The sequence below is a fragment of the Dama dama genome, chromosome 18 (assembly GCF_033118175.1).
Source record: "Dama dama isolate Ldn47 chromosome 18, ASM3311817v1, whole genome shotgun sequence".
NCBI lineage: Eukaryota > Metazoa > Chordata > Mammalia > Artiodactyla > Cervidae > Dama > Dama dama.
In genome coordinates this window covers 101,413,311-101,429,276 of record NC_083698.1, presented here as the reverse complement: position 1 = coordinate 101,429,276, position 15,966 = coordinate 101,413,311, and the positions used below count along the sequence as shown (strand labels likewise).

General features: G+C 51.3%; 1 protein-coding gene across 4 annotated transcripts in view; it reads right to left on the bottom strand.

Annotated features, from left to right (window-relative positions):
• CLCN1 (chloride voltage-gated channel 1) overlaps positions 1 to 15,763 on the bottom strand; it is a 40,786-nt gene extending 25,023 nt beyond the window's left edge. For 2 of the 4 annotated variants that reach the window (XM_061165975.1, XM_061165976.1), the window contains exons 1-7: positions 15,624 to 15,763; positions 11,529 to 11,649; positions 11,006 to 11,137; positions 10,276 to 10,404; positions 9,887 to 10,020; positions 8,160 to 8,237; positions 7,692 to 7,770 (exon numbers count right to left, since the gene is read on the bottom strand). In XM_061165975.1, coding sequence (XP_061021958.1) covers positions 7,692 to 7,770; positions 8,160 to 8,237; positions 9,887 to 10,020; positions 10,276 to 10,404; positions 11,006 to 11,137; positions 11,529 to 11,649; positions 15,624 to 15,707 — 757 coding nt within the window. In that variant the 5' untranslated portion in view covers positions 15,708 to 15,763. Of the gene's footprint in view, positions 1 to 7,070; positions 7,150 to 7,691; positions 8,038 to 8,159; positions 8,238 to 9,886; positions 10,058 to 10,275; positions 10,405 to 11,005; positions 11,138 to 11,528; positions 11,650 to 15,623 lie in introns of those variants that run through there. The other 2 variants (XM_061165978.1, XM_061165977.1) reach the window with 2 other exon arrangements.
• Between the last annotated feature and the right edge of the window lie 203 nt (positions 15,764 to 15,966).

Genomic DNA, 15,966 nt, shown 5'->3' with positions numbered 1-15,966 from the left:
AACTGACAACATAATTACCTAACACCTGGCTAAGCCTCATCTTTATCAGAGCTGAAGAAGGAAAACGAAACACGCATCATCGTCGCCACCAGGCCTGGCCACGCGGCCCGCCCTCATTGGACCATGCAAAACCCGCGGCCACATGCCCGCTGGGGACGTTTCTTCCCTAGCCCCGCCCCCGCGCCACCATGTGACCTATACGTCACGTCCGGTGGCTTTGTAGTCCTTAAGGTGAGGGGAAAGTGACTTCCGAAAGGGCCGAAGGCGCTTCCGTTTGAGGTGAAGTTAAGGTCAGGCGGGCGCGGGTTCCCGGAAGCGGTCTTGAGACGCCATTTTATGTCGCCCCCAGTTTGATGCTCCTGATTGCCCTTGGGCCTCTTCTGATCCACAGTCCTCAGTTGCTGTGGGAAGAGCCTAGCTTCAGAGTGAGCCTTGGGTTTGAACCCTGGGTCTGCCACTCATTGATGGGTGACCTTGTGTGACCAGGAGTGGAAAGAGCCCCAGGAAAGCCTGTGAACTAGGTCGGGTTACTGTCCCTTGCTTCTCTGTGGCTACTGGCTGGCTGAGACCCCCCACCCCACAACCCCACCACCTGCTTCCCATTTCCCGTGGCCTCTCACATCCAAGCCATTTTCTTCCCCTTGTTCTAGATTCCAAAAGTCACATCTCTTGATTTCTCAGGATTCTAGCCCTTTCTGCTGCAGGCCACAGTCAATGGTGATAGGAAGTCATTTATGCCTCGGGGAGGGTGGCCTAACGGTTGCTCCCATGTGGAACAGCTGCTGCATTTGGGCAGAGGATATATTGTGGTTCCCCTTCTCTGGGAACCAGTCCCCCTTCTCTGGGATCCCCAATCCCCCTCTGTAGGTAAAAACAGTCCCTCCCTTATCTTGTTTTCTGGGAATTTGGGGCATCAGAGCACCTGTTAGCACTTTCAGAGGTAGTTCTCTATTTACATCTCTAAGGTCCCCCTGGGACTGAAGGTTCTTTGGATTCCTAACACCTAACACGGTGATGCCTGGTACATCCTCAGGGCTCAAAGCCTTGTCCTATGGATGAGAAGGGAGGGGAGGGGAGGGGAGGGTAAAGGAGGGGAAATGGGGGACAGGGGAAGGAAGAAAAAGAGCAAGGGATCATAGCTGAGTGGAATTTCAGAAAATGGGGAATCTGAGGGACAGCACTTTGCCAACCACCCCTCACCGGCCCCTGCTCCCCAAATCTCATCAGGTTCAGCAGCTGCTTCCTTGGCCTAGAAGGAGGATTTGGGGAGTCAGGGCTGGGGGGTGTCAGGCAGAACAAACGGCTCCTTTTCTTCAGCAGTAACAAAGAGTCAGACACGACTGAGTGACTGAACTGAACAAAACCAAAGTTGGCCCTGATCTGTCGAAATGTAAACTATCCAACTTACGAATATTTGACGACCAGATTTTGAAATCCTAGGCTAGATTTCCCATCTCGAGTTCTGGGACACGTTCTCTAACAGTCTGTCACTGTGTACTTCGGAACGAGAGTGAATTTTCGTATTTGCCTGAGCCAAACAGAAAATGTGCCGCTAAAAGGAAACAAAGCATTAACAAACACAAACAGCATTTGGAAACTCTCTGGTCTCCTAGGTTCCATAACATCGCTCTCTTTCCCACCCTGGAGGCTCCTCTCTGTCTCCTCCTCTGGCGCCACGGGCCTTGATCTCTGACTCTTGCGACTCATAGATCCACTTTTTCAACTTCATTTATGCATTTATGCCGATGGCTTTAACTACCACCCCCATGCTAACCGAGGGGTTGACAAAGCCATGCTTTCAGCTCAGTTCCTGGACTCCAGACTCAGCAAGCCAGCTGCCTATTTGATGTCACTTGGAGATGTCGCAGGAAGTTCAAATTCAATGTATTCAAAGTGAAATTTGTCAACTCTCTTAGACCTGTTTCACTTCCTATATTTCCTATCTTGCTTGCAACACCACTATCCACCGCATGTTCCTCCTTGTAAAACTGAAAGTTAGCCTAGATGCCTCCTCCTTTCTTATCTTTCATAACCTTGCATAAATCAGCCACCAGGTCCCACTCATTTTCTTTTCTATCACCCTTATATATCATCCTGTTCTCTGTCGCCTCCGCCTCCGCCCAGTTCAGTCTCTCACCGTCTAGCATCATCAGGACTTTGACAATAGTCTTCTTGTTAATCCTGGATAAATCCTGTTAATCCACAGGCCAGTTCTATCGGCCAAAGCTGGCCTTGTTTGAAACTCTTCCCCGACTCCCCTTCACCCACGACAGCATTTTCCAAAGTCGGGTCCATGAGATACTACGAGTTCCATAAAGAGGGTCCTTGCAAAAAGGTTTCTGCGGGAAATACTGTCTTTGAGCCACACGTGGGATATTCACAGGGCATGTCAGCATATTGAATGTTCTGAGACCTCTTCCCATTTAAAAAACTATCTATTCAACACAGTATTTTCCAACATATCTGATCTTGGAACACTGTTTACATGTTATGTTTGTTAACACCATGAACTGTGTTCTGTACAACACATTCGGGCAAACTCTAGCCTAGAGAATGAAACTGACATTCTTGTGCATTTCCTATGATGACCTTCATGAGTCACCCTCCAGGTACCTGTCCAGACTCATTTCCTGTCATTTCTTCCCCTGTGTCCTCTAGTAATACTCATGTATTGACATTCTATTCCTGTATGTCTTGACTTTGCAATGCTGTCTCTTCTCTCCAGAATATTCTTTGCACTTTGCCCAGGCTGCCACTGGGATGCTTCTCTGAGTGGGCTGTGACGGTCTGCTGGCCTTCCTGTCTACCCTTTCTGCTGTGGGTACCTGCGAGCATAGTAACTAGCACAGTGAGAGAGGTGCTGCCTCTGCTCACCGCAGAGGGCATATATGGAAACAAAAACATGCTTGTCGTTTTAGCCAAAGGTTGGAGTAGATTTCATCACTGTAAGGCATTCAGAGTTGGCTACAGAGTGAATAAATTAATACTAATTTTTTTCTTCTAGAATTAATCCATATTTGTAAAATAAAGCTATCAAATAAGGTTATCTGCAAGTTCATTTAATATTTGCCACTTACTACAAACATCCTAAAAATAAACATTTTAACTTTTCAATGCTTAACATTTTCTTATGTCAACCTATGTCAAGAGCCATGTTTTATCTGTAACTTAACTATTTGCCTCTCCCAGTCTCTAGACAAGATCCTGAACCTTCCTCATTCATCTCAGAAGTTCTAGTTTTATGCAAAATATATATATACATACATACATAATATTCTCTTCACTTTAAAAGAATCTGGATTAAAAACAAAACAACAAAAAAATGCTACCCTTCTAAAAGTGTTCTTCAGACCTTCTGGATTTGTAAGGCAGAAGACTCAATAAAGGTGAGAGTGGGTATAAATGCAAGTGTGAACATTTAAACTTGTGCAGAAATTCCAACAGGCTAGCCTTCACTGCTGGGGACATTGACTTTAATGACAAGAGCTGACAACAGTACAAGCAGGATGCCAGCTAACTCATTTGCCAACCTATCTCCCTTACGATGTGTGCATTGCTTTAGCGTCAGTTCAAGTGACCTTGGTACATTTTCATTAACTGTTAATGTTTGTCCATGTATCATTCCTGAGCCAAGTCATCTTGGTTTCCTGAAAACTCTTCAATGAAAGGACTGATTACATTTTCATAATTGAAAGATACCTCTAACAGCTGGTGCATTTATGAAGCAGATGCCTTTCCTGCAATTCTGCTTCTCCAGTGGTTAACATGGTACCATTTTTTTATCACCAATGAATCCAACCAGTGATCTATATAATCCTTGCTCTGTTAATCTGGTTACAACTGTTATCAGTGAGTAAATAAACAGATACAGCAGCTGTCTCTGACCATGCACACTTGTTAGTCATCCAGGACAAGGAAAAAGTCTGAAAAGTTGTCCTTTGTCTAACATTAGTAGAGAGAGCTAAACTCTACATTGCGATCAAGAAAAAATGAGCCTTTAATTCTCATCTGTAGTCCTCATCTAAAGCTGACCATTGGCACTTCCTTGGTGGTTCAGTGGTTAAGACTCTGAGTTTCCAATGCAGGGGGCCAGGTTCAATCCCTGGTCTGAGAACTAAGATCCCACATGCTGTGAAGTGTGGCCAAAATAAAAACAAAGCTGACTATTCATCTAAATGTCTTTCCAGGTGACGCTAGTGGTAAAGAAACTGCCTGCCAATGCAAGAAATGCAGGAGATATAGGTTCCATCCCTGGGTCAGGAAGATCCTCTGGAGGAGGAAATGGCAACCCATTCCAGTATTCTTGCTGGAAAAGCGTATGGACAAAGGAGGCTGGCAGGCCACAGTCCATGGGGTTGCAAAGAGTTGGACACAACTGAGCACAATGCAGATGGTGACTGCAGCTGTGAAATTAAAAGACGCTTACTCCTTGGAAGGAAAGTTATGATCAACCTGGATAGCACATTAAAAAGCAGAGACATTACTTTGCCAACAAAGGTCCGTCTAGTCAAGGTTATGGTTTTTCCAGTGGTCATGCATGGATGTGAGAGTTGGACTGTGAAGAAAGCTGAGCGCTGAAAAATTGATGCTTTTGAACTATGGTGTTGGAGAAGACTCTTGAGAGTCCCTTGGACTGCAAGGAGATCCAACCAGTCCATCCTAAAGGAGATCAGTCCTGGGTGTTCATTGGAAGGACTGATGTTGAAGCTGAAACCGCAATACTTTGGACACCTCATGCGAAGAGCTGACTCATTGGAAAAGACCCTGATGCTAGGAGGGATCGGGGGCAGGAGTAGAAGGGGATGACAGATGAGATGGCTGGATGGCATCACCGATTTGATGGATATGAGTTTGAGTAAACTCCGGGAGTTGATGATGGACAGGGAGGCCTGGTGTGCTGCGATTCATGGGGTTGCAAAGAGTCGGACACGACTGAGTGACTGAACTGAACGGAGCACACACACACACATTAATCTAAATAAGGTCGACTTAAACTCCCAAGAAAAGCAATGCCAAAGAATGCTCAAACTCCAAAGAAAGGCAATGCCAAAGAATGCTCAAACTACCACACAATTGCACTCATCTCACACACTAGCAAAGTGATGCTCAAAATTCTCCAAGCCAGGCTTCAACAGTACTTGAACTTCCAGATGTTCAAGCTGGATTCAGGAAAGGCAGAGGAACCAGAGATCAAATTGCCAACATCCGTTAGATCATAGAAAAATCAATAGAGTTCCAGAAAAACATTTACTTCTGCTTCATTGACTACGCCAAAGCGTTTAACTGTGTGGATCACAACAAACTGTGGAAAATTCTTCAAGAGATGGGAATACCAGACCACCTGACCTGCCTCCTGAGAAATCTGTATGCAGGTCAAGACACAACAGTTAGAACTGGACATGGAAAACAGACTGGTTCCAAACCAGGAAAGGAGTATGTCAAATCAAGGCTGTATATTGTCACCTTGCTTATTTAACTTATATGCGGAGTACATCAAGAGAAACTCTGGACTGGAGGAAGCACAAGCTGGAACCAAGATTGCCAGGAGAAATATCAATAACCTCAGATATGTAGATGACACCACCCTTATGGCAGAAAGTGAAGAAGTAAAGAGCCTCTTGATGAAGGTGAAAGAGGAGAGTGAAAAAGTTGGTTTAAAACTCAACATTCAGAAAACTAAGATCATGGTATCTGGTCCCATTACTTCATGGCAAATAGATGGGAAAACAACGGAAACAGTGGCAGACTTTATTTTTGGGGGCTCCAAAATCACTGCAGATGGGGATTGCAGCCATGAAATGAAAAGACACTCCTTGGAAGAAAAGCTATGACCAACCTAGACAGCATATTAAAAAACAGAGACATTACTTTGCCAACAAAGGTCCATCTATTCAAAGCTATGGTTTTTCCAGTAGTCATGTATGAATGTGAGAGTTGGACTATAAAGAAAGCTGAGCGCCAAAAAATTGATACTTTTGAACTGTGGTGTTGCAGAAGACTCGAGAGTCCCATGGACAGCAAGATCCAACCAGTTCATCCTAAAGGAAATCAGTCCTGAATATTCATTGGAAGGACTGATGCTGAAGCTGAAACTCCAGTACTTTGGCCACCTGATGTGACGAGTTGACTCATTGGAGAAGACCCTGATGCTGGGAAAGATTGAAGGCGGGAGGAGAAGAGGATGACAGAGGATGAGATGGCTGGATGACATCACCAACTCGACGGACACGAGTTTGAGTAAGCTCCAGGAACTGGTGATGGACAGGGAGGCCTGGAGTGCTGCAGTCCAATGTTGCAAAGAGTCAGACACGACTAAGTGATTTAAATGAACTGAAACTCCCATGCCCTTAACAACATACAAGCAAAGGCCAGTCTTCCTTTGGAGAAGAAAATACATACAGATGTCAAGTATATAGAGATGTCAATTATACTTCAATTAAAACAACAACAAAAAATGAATGATTAAAGAGCAATATATATATATATACAGAAGCCCCCTGTTAGAAGATGTAATAAGTGAAGGGCAAAAATATCCAACAGTACAAAGGGCTGTCTAGCTTCCTGGGTGGCACAGTGGTAAGGAATCCGTCTGCCCACGCTGGAGACGCAAGAGACATGGATTCAGTCCCTGGGTCCAGGAGAGCCCCTGGAGGAGGAAATGGCAATGGCAACCCATGCCAATTTTCCTGCCTGGGAAATCCCATGGATAGAGGAGCCTGGAGGGCTACAGTCCATGGGGTCGCAAAGAGTCAGACACAACTGAGCACTCACAAACACAATATAAGTAGGGGTCCCACAGAGGCCACCTCGGTTTTCCTTCCTGGTTCTCCCACTTACTCAGAGCAAGTCACTTACTCTCTCTCTTCTTTAATATCAACCTCATACAGCTCTGGGCAGGAAGGGATGTAAGTCTTTAGAACACTGTCTGCACATAGTAAATGCTCACTAAAAGCTATCTTGCTTTACCCTTGTTTAAACTGGTAATACTTAAACTTGGGGACGTGGGCAGTAACCATTTTGGGAGCAAGAACAGGCAAGTGCACTGATGCAGGAGCGGGTACGTCACTTGCCTCCAAGAGGTGTCCCAAAACAGCAGCCGACTCCCACGGCACAGCCCACCGTCAGCATGTCAGTGTAATAGTATGGCTGCTACTAGGGGACAGACAGACAGAGGGCGAGAGGCAGGGAGGAGAAGGAGAACAGGCAAGGAGGGAGGACAGAGAAGGAGAGACTTGAGTCACAGGGAATCCATCACAGGGGCCCCCATCTCCCCAGGGCTATCCCACGCCAGCAGAAACTCAGTTAGTTTGGCAAACAGGAAGTGATCTCATAGCGCAAAGCCAGACATAGAAAATGAACCAGTTAGGCAAATTTACGGAAGGCAGGTAAGCCTAAAGGGTCACCAGAGAGGGGGGCTGGGGACAATCGGGCCCAGAAGTGTTAACAGGAAAGGGCTTTGGACAAATGGCATGGAAGAGCCAGCAGCTGCTAAAAGAACACACAACTCTCTGGTTTACGAAAGTGAGTGATTCGGGATGTGATTCGGGGTCACTCCCTGAAAGGCCCACCCCCATCCCCCTTCCGCGAGCAGCCCCCACCCCCACCCCATCCCAAAGCTTATGAGAGCACCACCCCCCCCACACACACACAACCCCTCAGGCCAACTGGGATAGGGAGGAAGTGAAACTTGCCTCCGACAGGGGCTGCGAAGCAGCAGCCCACGCCCACAGCGCAGGCCGACACCAGGAGGTCAAGCTGCCCAGGCACGGTCTGCAACAGAGGAGCGCGCGGACCAGGCGGTGGAGGGCTGCGGCGCGGCCGGAGCGCACGAGACGCGGGGTGGAGGACCAGGAACGGCAAAGGGACGGGGCTAGCCCCCGAGGGAAACGCGGAGGGGAACTGACACGGAGGCCGGCGGAGGAGCGGACCACGTGCGACACCCACCCCCCGCCCCCCCCCGGAGGGAGGGCGTCAGGGGACCAGCAAGGGCTTAAACAGCGGCATGGCATCGTGTGGCTGGAGGAGGCGGGCCGGGGGCACGTGGATGCAGGCTGCAGGAGGCGGGGTTAGCGCAGTGCCCGGCTCAGCATCGCGGCCAAGGCAGCCCATCGTGCCGCCAGCGCGCACAGCCCCGCCTCCTTCGCCCTTCTCAGGCTTACCTCATACACCCCACAGAACACGGACATGAACTTGCTGAGGATGGCCGCGCAGATGCTGGCAATGTGAACAAAAGGGCCCTGGAAGAGAGGAGGTGGTCGAGGGGTCAGGGGTAGGGGTCGGGTAGAGGGGCTTGATGGCATTCTTGGACAGACATCGGTTTCTCCGGACACTGTACCAGGGGCTAGAAATACAGCTAATATAGAGGTTGTGCCTTCGCAGAGGTTCATCCCAGGGAGGAAGGGAGGTGATGCCCAGCACATTATCATTTCAGAAAATTCTAGGGGCTGTGAAGAAACTGACTAGTCAAAACTATGGTTTTTCCAGTAGTCATGTAGGAATGTGAGAGTTGAACATAAAGAAGGCTGAGCGCCTGAAGAACTGATGCTTTCGAACTGTGGTGTTGGAGAAGACTCTTGAGAGTCCCTTGGACTGCAAGGAGATCCAACCAGTCCATCCTGAAGGAAATCAGTCCTGAATATTCATTGGAAGGACTGAGGCTGAAGCTGAAGCTCCAGTACATTGTTGACCACCTGATGAGAAGAGCTGACTCATTGGAAAAGACCCTGAAGCTGGGAAAGATTGAAGACAGAAGGAGAAGGGGATGACAGAGGATGAGATGGTTGGATGGCATCACCAACTCAATGGACATGAGTTGTAGCAAACTCTGGGAGATGGTGAAGGACAGGGAAGCCTGGTGTGCCACAGTCCATGGGGTTGCAAAGAGTCAGACACGACTGAGCAACTGAACAACAGAAGAGAGACAGGAAAGACACGGGTGGGGTGGGGAAGGTCACAACTGAGTAGGGCCTTGATGGACATGAAAACAGGAGCCATGGGGGTCTCGGAAGAAGAAAGTTCCAGGCTGAGGGCACAGCAAATGCAGGAACCTGGAGAGGGGGGCAGACTTGGTGGCTGAGCGGCAGAAAGTGCCTTATCACTCAGCAGCAGGAAGGAGGAGTAGCCTGGGAGGACAGAAGCCAGGACAGAGAAGAGCCTAATCACCACAGGCTCCGGGAAAGAAGTTTGGACTTCATTTTGAAAGGAATGGAGGGACTTCTTGGGGGCGGTGGGGGGTGGGGGTGGGAGTCCAGTGGTTAAGACCCTGCCCTTCCACCACAGGGGGTGTAGGATCGATCCCTGGTCGGGGAACTAAGATCCCATATGTCAAATGGCCAAAAGAAAAAAAAAAAGGAATGAAAAGTCATTTGAAGTTCCTAACCAAAGGGCAGTTATTCCTGATACCATTTTGAAAGATAACTCTGGTTGCAGCAGGGCAAGAAGTTACATGTAACTTCTGACAAGGTTACAAGTAACCTTGAAAAAAAGCACAGCCTCCTTTAGGTCTCAGTTTTCACAGGGTTTGTCTGGATTGTCTCTAAGGCAGTGGTTCTCAGCTGGGGGAGACTCTGCCTCCAGGGGTTTGTCACAACGCAGGGCTGCTGCTAGGAGGGACAGGCCGTCCTACAAATGCACAGGACGGCCCCCTAGCACCAAGAATTACTCAGCCCCAGATGCCAGCAGTAAGTGCCCCCAAGGTGAGACTCTGCTCTAAGCTACTCCCAGCTCTGATGTTTTTTGTCCTTGTGCCCCAGGGTGCGGACCTTCCCTGGTAGCCTAGGAATCCCCATGGTGCCAACCTCCCCATTCTCCCCCGCTCCCTCTAGACTCTGTGGTGCCCTCTGCTGGAAGGCCTGCCCCGCTCACCCCGCAGGAACTGGAGTCTTACCTCTTTCCCCACAGGAATGCCACTGCCCAGTCCTGCGGTCAGGGCCACTACCTTGGCCACGAAGGCCTTGAGGGTGAGATACTCCTTCAGGACCACCCCGCGAAGAATTGTCTTCATTTCAGGGATTCCAGAGCCTAAAAGCGTGTTGTTTTGTTGTTGTGCAACTTTAAGCTGGAGGTTAAAGGTAGATGGACATCCAGACAGTGGACATGGGGGTGGAGCGAGAGGTCTGAGGGGGGAGGGGGGAGGTGAGCGGGAAAGGGGGACAGTGGCAAAGCCGAGAACAGACTTGGGAGGGAGCGGAGGAGGGGCGTGCGAGGTCTACAGGCCCCTGAGATGCTGTGGGTTACGGTGATGGCGCGCCGCGGTGGGATCTGGGAAATTCTCACCGACAGCCTGGGGAGAGATGAGCTGGCAGAAGAGGGCGCTGAAGAGGATGAGGATTAGGGGGAAGCCGACCCAGACCAGAAACTGCAGAGGCAGGCTGGGCTGCATCTGGTAGTAGCACCACTTGTAGGCTGCGGAGACAGGAGTCCAGGCTCAGTCTTACAAGGATGGACCACGTGTCAGCGCTGCCCCGACGCCGGCAGCGAGGAGAGCCGGGCTAAGAGCGTGCTCGAGTGGCCCACTGCCCCGGTTCGACCTCAGAACTGGCGCTATTCTCATTTGACTCGTGGAGGGATCTGAGCTGGGGGAGGTGACATGGCCCATTCTAGTTCCCACCGCCTGTGGGAGGTGGAGGGGACGGCAGTGCAGCGAACCACAGTGTGGGTGCTTCCTTACAGGCTGTGGGCACCCAGGCACCTGTTACCCTCGCAGGAGGGGCTCCTGGGACCACCCCGCATGTTTCCAGTTGCCCGAACTGCAAAGCCCTCGGAAAACTAGCACAAGCTGGTCACCCTACGAGAGTGGCGCCCACAGCCCAGCTGATAGAAAGGGACAGGGAAAATGGATCTGGGTCTGGTGTTCCTGGACTAGAGTCACACCTGTTCCTCTCTGAGCACCATCCCGAAGCTCCCCCAGCTTACCCTAGGTGGAAACTCTAGAACAACCACAGTATGGGGAAGGCTGGCGGGGGGGCGGGGGGGGGGGGGGGGCAAAGGACCATGTTACACCTACCCTGAAGCGTTTTGGCGCTGACATAATCCATGCACCAGCTAACCAGAGCCATCAGGAGCCCCAGAAGCACCAGAAAGATCCAGTCTTCCCCTAACTTTCTTCTCACCACGAGTCCCAGGCGGTGCATACAATCTAGGAAAGGAACGGACAGAGGGGAAGGTAACCAGTCACTGCTCTGGGTGTGCGGCTTAGGGCTGCGAGCGCAGGGCCCCTAGCGGTCTGGTCTGTATGTCTCATTCCCTGAGTTCCTCCTCACCTCTCTGCCCTTCAGAAGGCACCAGAGTCCAATTCCCCTCTGGCTACTTGATTCCCTTCTAAACTCCGGTTTCTTGGGGCTGTGTGGGAGGGACGGTGGGAAGGTAGGGTGAGAAGGACATGGGAGCCGTGTCTTTTCCTTGGAGGAGGGCTTTGGTGTGCAGATGGGGACCTTGAGTCAGAAATACGCAACAAGTCTTCAGAGTTACTGCCCTAATCCCCGTACCTCTTTCCTCTCCAGATACCTCCATTCCCCCGTCCCCGTCACCTTGACATTTAGAATAGTGATCCTCGTCCTTGCTGTCCATGGAAACACTGGAGCCCATCGTCTGGGGGATCTCGGTGTCCTGTTCCTTGCCTGAGAACTGCCCTTTGTGATGGCCATAGATCTGGATAGAGGGAGATTGGAAAGGTCTGTCTCACTGAAGAGTCAAAAGAAATAGAAGGAAGTATATAGAAGGCAATGGCATCCCACTCCAGTACTCTTGCCTGGAAAATCCCATGGATGGAGGAGCCTGGTAGGCTACAGGCCATGGGGTTGCAAAGAGTTGGACACGACTGAGTGACTTCACTTCACTTCACTTCATATAGACCCACGGATAAATCGCACAAACAGCTTTTTAAAATCCTAGGTGTTTGGTGCTCTGTGACAACCTAGAGGGGTGGGATGGGGTGGGAGGTGGAAGGAGGTTCAAGACAGAGGGGACATATGTCTACCTATGACTGATTCATGTTGATGTACGGTAGAAGCCAGCACAACATTGTAAAGCAGTGATCCTCCAATCAGAAATGAATAAATTTTTAAAATCCTGGGTGTTGACGGCCTCATGCAGGATCACTTGGGTCATCAGCGCTCTCCACTCCCCACCATCCGTCTACACAGTTCCCACTCCTCACTCTTGTCCATCCATCCACACCCCTGCCCATCTGTACTCATCTCTCTCAACAGCAGCCTTCATCAAGGGAACCAATTTCTACTCTGAAGCAGGGATACGAGAACTGTGCTAAGACTGGGCATCTGTGTCAATGACATGTTTTGTGCGTCACTGCTTCCTGCTTCTTGGCCCCCCTGTCGTCTCCCCGGACCCCCTCACACCGACATGGACGGGGTGAGGACAGGCTAGCAGGTGACTCCTGGTGGCTCCTGGCCTTGGTGTGTCTAGCTCTAATGAGGCTCCTCAGATGCCCTGCAGGCTTAGAGAAGGCCCATCCACGTCCCCGCCCTGTGCTTGTAGGCACAAGCTGGACCCAGCCCCAAAAAGGCAGGTCAGTCCACTCCTTCCCGAAGTAGAGCATGTGTGTTTGGGGCGTTGTATGTGTGCAAGATATACTAACTCCTTTTAGCCTGCCCCACCTCCACTACACTAACTCTGTCCTCTGGGGCCAGGGTCAGGCCAGGGCACATTGCTGGTTCTCAGAGAGCCTGAGTGGAAGAGATCTGATTTCACAATACGAGCAGTCAAGTTTATGCCTGAATCCTGAGCAGGAGGCACTAATACCCTGCTCTGGTATGAGGTTAGTGACCGAAGGGAGCCGTGTTTTCCTCCATATCCTCCCCAGACCCAAGAGAAGACACTTCCCACGGGGGCCAGCACATGGGCTACCTCAACCCACCTTAGGTCTGAGGCCAGAGGAGAGGAGACATGGGTGCTATATACCAAACCTGGTCTGGGAAACACTAAAAGAGCCCGATCTGGGGACTTCCCTGGTGATCCAGTGGTGAAGAAGCCACCCTGCAATGCAGGGGACTCGGGTTCAATCCCTGGTCACGAACCAAGATCCCACCTGCTAAGCCACAACTACTGAGCTTGCAGGCCCTCTGGAGCCCAAGCCACAACTAGAGAGTCTGTGTGCCACAACGAAAATCCCGTGTGCCACAGCTAAGACCCAATGAAGTCAAATAAACAAGTAAATTTATAAAATAAAAATAAAAGAGCTAAATCTGTGCTGGCTGGACTAGGGCTCACCGTCTGAGCAGGGGTGGGAGGGGAAAGAGAAGTCAAGCCTGAAAGGGGCGTATTGTCCAGATTTGTGAGTGTAGGGCCAGGGATGGGAGGATGGATGCAAAGGTGCTGAAAATTGATAATTAATCATTGGGCAAGGGGTACTTGGGGATTCATTACACCACTCTTTCTATTTTTGTATAAGCGTGAAATTTCCACAATAAGATTTAGGCAGAGAAAAGCGGAAGTCCAAGCTCCCCCTCTTTGCACCTGCCCAACCTGACTTCCCGAGTGCCTTCAGCTGCATGCTAGTGTGCTGGCTTTGCTCGCCATCACCAGAAGGCGCCGACACTGCACCTTTTACTAAGCTGACATCCCACTCAGACCACGTACCCCGCGACAGAGAGCCCCGGGCCACGAGGAGGGGTCCTCTGTCCAACCCCGCAGTGTTCCAGGCTACCTTCTCCAGGAAGCCTGCTCTGACTCACCACCGGAGCCTCCCCTGGCTTTTGTGCCCTCGCCCCTCCAACTGATTCTTCAGGAACCGCCCCCACCCACCATCCTCGGAACAGGTCAGGATTGAGACCTGGATTCTCTGGACTCCCAGCACAGAGATCCCCAGCCTGGCTCTCAGCTTCCCTGCCCTGCCTAGACCCCCAGGCTAAAGGAAACACAGTCAACATCTCATCAGCCAAAACATTTTTAAATCCTGATTTCCTGGTCCCCCACTGACAGGTTCCATCCTGTCTCTCCACAGGCACGTTCACTCGCTGACCTTAACTCAGGTATTTATCTGCGACAAGCTCCCAATCTGCCCTTCAGGGATGCCCCCACCATCACTGCCCTTCCCTTGATGTCTGGAACACCTGGAGGATATTTACCCTGGACTCAGTGGAAAAGACCCTGATGCTGGGAAAGATTGAAGGCAGCGGGAGAAGACAGCAACAGAGGATGAGATGGTTGGAGGGCATCATCGACTCAATGAACGAGTCTGAGCAAACTCCAGGAGGCAGTGAAGGACAGGGAAGCCCGGCTTGCTGCCATCCATGGGGTCGCCCAGAGTCGGACACAACTGAGTGACTGAACAACAACAAACCCCGAGTCAGTTCACCAGGCGCCCCCTCACCGAGATCAGAGCTCTGTGTCTCTCCAGGTGCCACCACCTCATGGGACCTCACTTGATGAATCCTCCCACCTGCAAGTCTGATTACATTTCTCCTGCTCATTTGACACTGGTCTGTCTTGGATCACTGACCATGCTCTTCAGTCCATTTTCTCCCCTTCTCCCCACCTTTCTGCCTTCTGCAGAAGTGAGGATGTGTGTGTGTTCTGCCGAGGGTGGGAAGGGAGAATCTGGTGGTGTCTGTGTGCAGGGTGAGGGTGTGAGGATGTCTCGGGCACGCAGAGGTGTGGGCTTCTCTGCCAGTCCCCTCGTGTAGGTTATGTAAGCATGGGCTCAGCACCCATGTGTGGCTCTGCCTTCTCCCCCCCAGATTCGGGGGGTTCTGTTAGTAAAGCTTGTGTTCAGGTACACGTGTATCTCTATAGAAGGTGCCCACTGGGCTGAACCCAGACCTTTAAAGAATGTTCATATTTGGAACACACGACCATGTACTTTCTTAACTTAGAAAGATCACACTGCCCCCTCTTGCCACCTGCCTCTTCATTTCCCCCCATCCATGGCTCCTCTGGCTCCTGGAGTCCACCGCCCCCTCCTCTGACAAGTTTACCTGTGTGGGGTGGGCGTTGGCACGGGGGCCCGCGTCCCTCCGGAGCCTGTGCTGCAGACCCCCGTTCTCGGAGGGCAGTCCGTAGCTGGTGAAGTGCTCAAAGGGCATGTACTGGTATTGGGGGGCGCTGCCCCACCAGCTGAGCTCACCCCCACGCCGCTGGGACCCCGATGGCTCCATGCTCCCGCCCCTGGCCAAGTCTTGGCCTGCCGGCCCCCACCCTCCCCCTAGAACAGCTCCTTAAGCCTGTCCTCCTGCCTGTCCCCAAGGCGTCTGGGGCAGCATGCCCACCCCCAGCTATTTATAGCCATCTCTCCGTCACCTGACCCCCCCCACTGCCACATCTGATCTGCTTGGGGTCGAAGCAGGTGTGAGAGCCGTGTGGGGGAGGAGTGGGTACAAGAACCTGGGGGGCAGCCCCACAGGGAACTCCCCCAGCATGACAGGCACCGTCCCCCTCCTGAGTCACGAAGAGGATTCCAGTCCCAGGCCACTGGTCTGGCTATAAATACCGTCCAGATCAGGGTGGAAGACTGCTCTGCGCGCTCTCGGACCTGTGTGCTCCCCGAGTCTGCACCCTCTAAGCAGCCCACCGCTTTTCTTCCATCAGTTCATCCTCCGGTGGGGAGGCAGCGGTTGGGAGCTAGGTGGAGTGATTCTAGGGTCTGGAAACACTGGGGAGCGGCTCACCTGGGCGAGTAAGCGGCGCCTCTCTGCCGTCCTCCCCTGCGGGCTTGTCCCCAGCTCTGGGTCCCCCCCAGGTTTAGTCCTCATCTGTCAGACCAGCTCTCCAAACCCAACCGATGTTCAGCTTTCTCCTCCAGCTCTGCTTTTTCTTGTCTGCCAGAGGCCGCTAGTGATGCTTTGAGGTCATACCCTTGACCCCACCTTTATCACTGCTGGGCGTGGGGCACAGGGGTAATAGCCTTGGGTTCTGGCATTTCTCCTACTTCCCGGGTTGATCCATGACAGCCACACCAGCGGCCTGGGTGTTCAGGGAGGGACTGAGCTTCCATTTAGAGCTCGGAGCATC